Raw genomic sequence first — 7163 nt, 5'->3', positions numbered from 1 at the left:
TTGTATGCATGCATGCAATTTCTGAAGCTCAATAAAGGTACACAAAAAACTAAAATAAGTAAATAAACAAAACTGAGGGCTTAAACCAACATTCATTGCAAGACTTGAGTCAAAGGACTCAAATCAAAGTTCAAGGTACTGTTAATTATGGCTGCAATGTAACTTATTGGTCATTAAAACTCAACCTCTATGTTACCCTATGCACTTCTTCTCAGACGTGCAAAGCCCTGGTCTGCTTTCAGGCAGAGTGAAGAGTCTCAGCACTCTACTGGCTCTAGCTGGTAGCTCAATATAAATTTTATGGGCATCTTGGCAGTGCATATACCTATGGATTTCCAATGCAACAACATTAAGAAGTTACTAAGGAACAGGCATTAACATGCTTCTTTCAATGCAAAACCAGTTTAGTCACATATTATATGGAATTACTATAATGCCTTATTCAAGCTCTCTTTGGAAGCTGGCTTAGTACAGAAAATACTGGCTGTAAGTTAATTTTTGCTGATCAGCAGTCACAGCAAAAGTACAGCAATACGAAGATCACTTCTGTTTTGCAGTGATTTGCTGTTTCTTTTCTAAGCTTTTTAAGTAAACAGTCATCATCTAGAGCTCAAAAGGTTCTGAAAATAATTATTACAATTACTGCCATGCATTGCCTGCTGAACTTTAAATACACAATCCATACTCAAAGTTCCAGCAGGTAATTAATAGAACATTGGATCATAAAGCAAAGCACAGTCCCTGTCACAAACAGGTTACAACCTGAAGTGCAAAAAATATGCAGAGGTCCACAGTGATATGTACTGCACACTCATGGCAATCCCAACAGGACTACTTAACTGTGCATATACCCCCATGCACGGTTTTGTGAAGGCTAGCCAAAGAAAACTGATGAGAACTTCAGGAAGATGAATGGATTTCACCACCCACTGGGAAATGCCATTGATATTGAGTCCTCTCATCCTAATTCCCTTCTTCTTTTGGAAATAATTTATGGGTAAATTTGTACCACATGACCTTGTTACTTTAAGCCAAATCATTTACAAGCTGTCAGAACTACTCACATGCCAGCTTTGCATCCTTATAGTCTGAATTTCTTCCTCCTTAAACTCCAACAACCTAGCAAAACTAGACTGGACTGAGTAAGATTTATAGAAGCAGGTTTTCATTTAACAAGTGCTTCTGAGCTGGCATTAACTTTTCTGTGCCATAGCCATCACTTTTAAGGAACAATAAAAACAAAGCCCACGTGAACACTGGAGGGCTGCACAACCACACCAGCCAGTGAAACCCCACCTTGTCAGATACCCAATGGGGTGGACTGGGGTATTCTGACGAGACACTGCCAGTGGCTCAAGCCCGAATGTCACTCCATGCACCTGGGAAGTTGGGTGGGGTGGTGCTGACCCTCCTGTTCACTGAGACATGTTTCAACATCAACATCAGCAACATCCATCTTGCTTTAGTTACAAGGGCAGTATATCCATCATTGTCTTTAGTAATAGCAAGTGCAGTAGGCTGACACAATCTGGCACTTTCTGGCCAGGTTGATACAATTTGACATTTTCTGGCTGTGCTTGCAGGAGCAATGACTCCAAACAATCGGGTATCTTCTAGTAAAAATATAATGATTTGGGGTGATTAGGCACTCCCCAACAGTACGTGGAACTCTGTTTTTTGCAGAGCTGTACCTGAGACCCCTCCTGCTCAGAACACAGGACCACTCTTAAAGTTGCTGAAGATGACCTAACCTCAACTGTGGCAATCACGGAAAAGTACTGACCAAAGTCAATCATCTTGGATCCTATAAATGTTGGTTCTGAAAAGAAGGCCCTTTGGAGTTTTTTGGGATCACACTGAGCTGTGGCTGACATCACATGTGTCTCACAAAGGAAGCTGGTTCATCTGACTGAAAGAGTAAGCAGTCACTCCTCTTAGCTATGGGGGAAATTTGAATTATATTGTGCTGGTATAATTTCACTGCCTTGGGTAACTGGGGGGAGGGGAAGGTGGAATGGAATGGGGGTAAGATTGCAACTTATTTTGTGAAATTAGGTACCAAACTTTAACATCTTAAGAGGTTAAGCGCTGTATCCATGTGTGCGCGTGCCATTTAGGTGAGAAACTTTGCTAGATTTTTACTTTAAACTCCGTATTTATTATAACTTATTTTTTATTATTTAGTTATCAGTAAATAATACAATTTAATTTTGTGATGTGCTACAATAGTGTTAAACTATCTTACTTTACCACTATTTCAAATCACACCAGACCTGTAATATGTGTCAAAGGACTACACTGAAATCCCTACACTTAAACGTCTTAGCTGTAAAATGTTGACCAAGTCTGGAACTAGGGAGTGGATTCAGCTGCACCCACACTCCTCTCTTGAGAAGTTCAGAAAGCATGACTCAACAGGAAGGAATTCCTCATTCTTTTCCCTGATCCCTGTACAAATCACTCCAGCCAGTTCCCAGCTCAGTCTCCCCTATCCCTGTATCAATCATTTCCCTTTGTTCGGGAAAAAAAAATGGAATTAAAAAAAGTAAATTACTGCTGTCCCTTCCCAACCCCTACAGGCCCCTTCCACATAAGTAACAGAGTGAACCTTGCCAACAGACTGTCAGTTCACCCTTTTCTAAGTCTTTATTAAAAATCCCCTTGTATCTTTCTCAGTGATTCTTTTACGGGGCCTTAAGACCCTCCGCTCTCGGTAGGGACCCCGGCTGGAAGGGAAGGTTTTGTCCCGACCGCAGCCGAGGCGCCCCGCGCTCAGGCAGGGACGGCGCAGCCGGGCCCGTCCCCCCGCCTCACCGCCTATAAAATGGCGCCGCCGGGCCGCGCCGGCTCTTCTCTCCGGGAGGCGCCCCCCCCCCCCCCGGCCCTGGCCCCGGCGGCCGGCGCCCCGCCCCTCCGGCGGCAGCAGCGGCGGGCGCGCAGGCGGGCTGCGGGCACGGCACGGATGAGGCGCATGCGCGTTGTGGACGGGCGCTGGGGCTGCGAGGGCTCGGCGTGGCGGGGCCGGGCGGGACGCGCCGCCGCCGGGAGAGGTCCCCGCGGCGGGGCCGAGGAGCTGACCGAGCCGGGCGGCGGCCAGACGGGCTGGCGCGGGCAGTCGCGGGGCTCGCTGCAGCAGCTGGCGGAGCGGTACGCGGACCTGGCGGCCAGCCACAGCGAGGCGCTGCGGCAGCGGGAGGAACGGGAGTGGCATAACGCGCGGCTACGCCAAGAAAACGCGCGGCTGCGGCTGGAGAACCGCCGCCTGCGCCGTGAGAACCGCTGCCTCTTCCGCCAGGCCTTGCTGGGTCCCGGCCCCGACAGCCCCGACAAGCCTTTCGCCGCGGACCCGGGCGAGGAGGTGGAGGCCCTGCGCGTCCAGCTGAGGCGGCTGCAAGAGAAGCACCGGCGGGCCTTGCAGCACCTGCGGCGGCACCGGGCTGCCGGCGGGCCGGAGGCCTCGCAGCTGGACGACGGGGAGCTGGACGAGCTGCTGGCGGAGGACGACCACGAGCAGCCACTGGAGAAGAGGAGCCTGGTGCCGCTGGCGTAGCCGGCCTGGGGAAGCGGGCGGCCGGGTAGGGCAGCTGTGAGGAGACGGCGCCGTAGGACGCTCCGGGCCCGCCCGCTCCCCGGCCCCCATGGGCCGCTGCGGCCAGTGCCGGCCCTCGGGGCGGAGGAGAGACGGGCCACTCCCCGCCTTCTGCCCTTCACTGTCCCCAGAGAAGCGCGGGCCGACCCTGCCACCTGAGTCGAAACAGGCTTTTCCCAAGAAAAGGGTGGGGGGAGGAGTTGTCTGGGTTTTTTAATCCCTCTCAGATGTATGGCCGGGAAGCACTGACACGGTTAAGGAGAAGGAGGTTCAGCTGGAAAACGGATACTTGGAAGAGGCCAGTGTCCCTAGTCAACGAATGTCTCGAGCTGTTGTCATGGGGAAAACCACGGTGAAAAGGACAGTTGCTTTCATGTCACCTCATAGCATTGAGCTGTGCTTCTTTTGGGGATCAGCTGAGGATCACCTTTTTTCTCTCTCAGTTAGCAACTGTCATGTAGACCTCAGCAGCCATGGAGACTATCAAAAGATGGCTCTGACTAATGTTTAGTGTATAACCTGGGAAAAGGAGAGGACAAAGCTTGAGAGCTCCTTTGTTGGCATTCCAGTGAGTTGGCGGTACTTTGGACTACTCTGAATTGTATGGACATTTACTGCAAAACAGTATTTGTATCTTTAATGGTGGACTTTGTTCACCGTCACATAAGTATTGATTGGAATTTTAAACTTTCACATAAAACTGCAGTTGATAAAAAATAAAACCATGACACGAAATGACTGTCTTAAGTGTGTTTTTTAAGAGGGAGTTGTTTTGAAGTTGCAGATTAAACACCCTTCAGACCTTTGTAATGCTGTCATTCAAAGACAAAGGAATTGGTTGTTTTTTGAACCTGTCTAAAGAAAATCTACCATTTGAAAGATAATTACGTAGTTATTTTACAGACTTTTCTTGTACTGCAAAAATTACTTGAGAGCAAGTTTTGTAAAAAGAACTGAGGTGTCAGTTGGTTTTGTAATGTCCCCGCATTGTTGTTTTTTTGCCATTTAAAAGGTGTATGATGCATTCAGGCTTAGAATTGGTTCCTTAAAACTTTGACAGCAAAGCTCCTAGTTTTAACAGCTCATAGTTAAAGTGACATGAGTAAGAGAAAATTCATGCTTTCTAAGCATCTTTGATAATGCAACTTCTGAAAAGAGTAGCTGTTACTTGTTCAATGTCAGCATAAGCCTTGACTCTTAGAGTGGCTTTAGTTGATCTGCAGCCCCAAGTTAGTGCGTTGTCAGAATGGGAAAAAAGAATACAGCATGTTGCAGTTAATCCCTCCTTAATGTGGAGCTGCACATGTTGTCAATGAGGAAGTCTGGGTCTTGATGGCTGTATGTGGTGGTTGGTTTATAAACCCAAGCATTCTCAGAAATGCTCAAGAATTGCAGTACCTGCAATAAGCATACCAACAGGATTTTTGTACTTCAATAGCAATTTTTAGCAAATTGTGAAAACCCAAGCGACAGAAAGAATCTGTTGGAAATTGTACAACATAGGACTGTTAAAATAAATCTCTAGAAATACATAACTGTGCCAGACTTCCTTTTTAAAAATTGAAGTATTGGCATGTACAAAGGATATTCTGGCCCCCTCTGACTTAGTGTGCAAGATGTTTTAATTAAACTTCTGGAGTGTTCCCAGTAAGTTGAATTTTTATGCAAAGAATACTAAGTTCTATGCAAGTTTATGTAAAGAATTCCCTGCTTTTTAAACATTTTATGTATATCGATAGATTGGAAGGCAGTCCTGCAGACTAGAAAATGCCAATAAATAAATAAATTGGCTATTTCAGTAAGACTCAGATTAATGTGAAGAGTTCCAAAGAAGAGACTTGACGTATTTTCTGAAATTGTTGCTTCCAGATGAACTGCAGTAAATTAGCACTTCGATCTAGTTGTAAAAATTTCTTTTAACTGGTCTTCTAACCTAGATGTTGTTTGTTGTGGAGAGCAAAACAGAAGAATATACAATATTTAGGCAAAGTATTTAGTAAGGTGGTGCAAAAGTGTTAACTCTCTACAGTGTCCCCTAATAAATGGTTTGCAGGTGGTGGGTTTCCTTTATGACACATGTGAGAAACATCTGTCGTGCCAATCAACAGGCCCACACAGTTCCTTCAACGAAGCACAGTTTATTTACATTCTTGCAAGAATGGGTGACCTAAACAAGTAGGCACACCCATAGTAAGGTGAATAACAGTTTATATTCCCTATTCCTGACGCAAAGTTCCCTCCCCTGTTTCCCCACTGGCTGGGTACTCCAGGGTTTACAGCCTATCTGACGCTTCAAATTATCCTGTAAGTTTCCTGCCCCTGTTTACACATTCCATTCTAGCAGTTTACTTTTTACCTTTTATGGTAAAATTTTGACCTTTCTAGCCCCCTTGGCTGTCTTCCCAACCCCAAAATGATGTATACCTACTGGTGCCATCCTGCTCCTAGGAGCAAGATAGAGGTGGCTTTGTTCGGTCTTATATTGGGCCATAAATCCTCCATGTTCAAATCCCCCAGATGGAGCCCAATTAAGTCCCTCGGTTTCTTGGGCCGTAAACCACTCTTGGTGTAATTGGAATGTGCAGGTATCTCACTTAAACAAACTATATATTCCTAACACTAGAGTGTATATATATATATATACATATATATGAACCAAACCCAACACTATGTTTCTAACACTAGAATGCAAAATCAACACTACATTTAATTTCTAACACACACTTGCATGATCCTTGCCTAGAGGAAACTACAAATGCTGAGACTTACAAGAGCAAACACACACAGATTAATGCTTGTAGTCTGGATTTGTTCATACAACCTCTTTTAACAGCAAAAACTCACATGTGGCCCTAAAACTGCAGCTCAGCCAAAACCCCTTCTGTTAATTGTAAGCAGGAAGCACAGAGTATCTGTGGGATCGCCTGGTACATTACAATATCTATGCTTCTGAAGTGATGGCAGAAGTGCTGCCACAGTTGTGTGAAGACCTTAATTCTTCTACTTTTAATTAAGTTCTGTTTTTCTTTTTTTCTTATTGTTCTGCTTTCTGTCTGAAAAGCAGTCACATCTTGAAGTCCCAGTTGTCACTTCATACTCCCAAATCCTGTCTTTAATTGTCTGTATTGCATTTTGGGCTATGACAAGTAGTTGTCCTTTTGTTCTAGTAGTGGTAGTGTCTTCAATGCCTTGGTGTGTTCCTCTGACCTGACTGAATGGTACTTCCCTGAGTCTGGAAGAAAGTGCATTGCAGAACAAAGTTGCTGTAGTATACTCAGCAAACAAAATCAAGTTGTCCTGTGGTTTTGCTTTTCATAACTTGACTTCTTTTTATATTAATTTTTTTCAGTTGTATGCTGATCATTTTCAAAACCATGAATTTCAAAACCTTATGTTTTTTCATGTTTTTCATTCTAGATTTCCAGTACCTATTTCTTTGTTATAGTGACTAGAAAAAAATCAAAACATCCCAAGTCTTTGAAGACTAATGGATTATTTTCCTCTTTAAAAATGTTTTTCTAATAATTATCTTTTACTGCATAGTATATTGTACTATAGTGTATTGGAGTGCTGT

The 7163-nt window shown here is 44.7% G+C and overlaps 1 protein-coding gene across 1 annotated transcript; it reads left to right on the top strand.

Annotated features, from left to right (window-relative positions):
* The first annotated feature begins 2962 nt into the window (after window positions 1-2962).
* Window positions 2963-4324, top strand: TUSC1 (tumor suppressor candidate 1). Its single transcript, XM_051643463.1, has one exon. It carries the CDS (start codon window positions 2963-2965, stop codon window positions 3548-3550), a length of 588 nt encoding a protein of 195 aa, XP_051499423.1. The 3' UTR covers window positions 3551-4324.
* The last annotated feature ends 2839 nt before the right edge of the window (window positions 4325-7163 follow it).

The sequence above is a fragment of the Apus apus genome, chromosome Z, assembly GCF_020740795.1.
Source record: "Apus apus isolate bApuApu2 chromosome Z, bApuApu2.pri.cur, whole genome shotgun sequence".
In the NCBI taxonomy this organism is placed as follows: Eukaryota; Metazoa; Chordata; class Aves; order Apodiformes; family Apodidae; genus Apus; species Apus apus.
The sequence above is the reverse complement of the archived record's forward strand: the minus strand, read 5'-3'. Positions and strand labels throughout refer to the sequence as shown.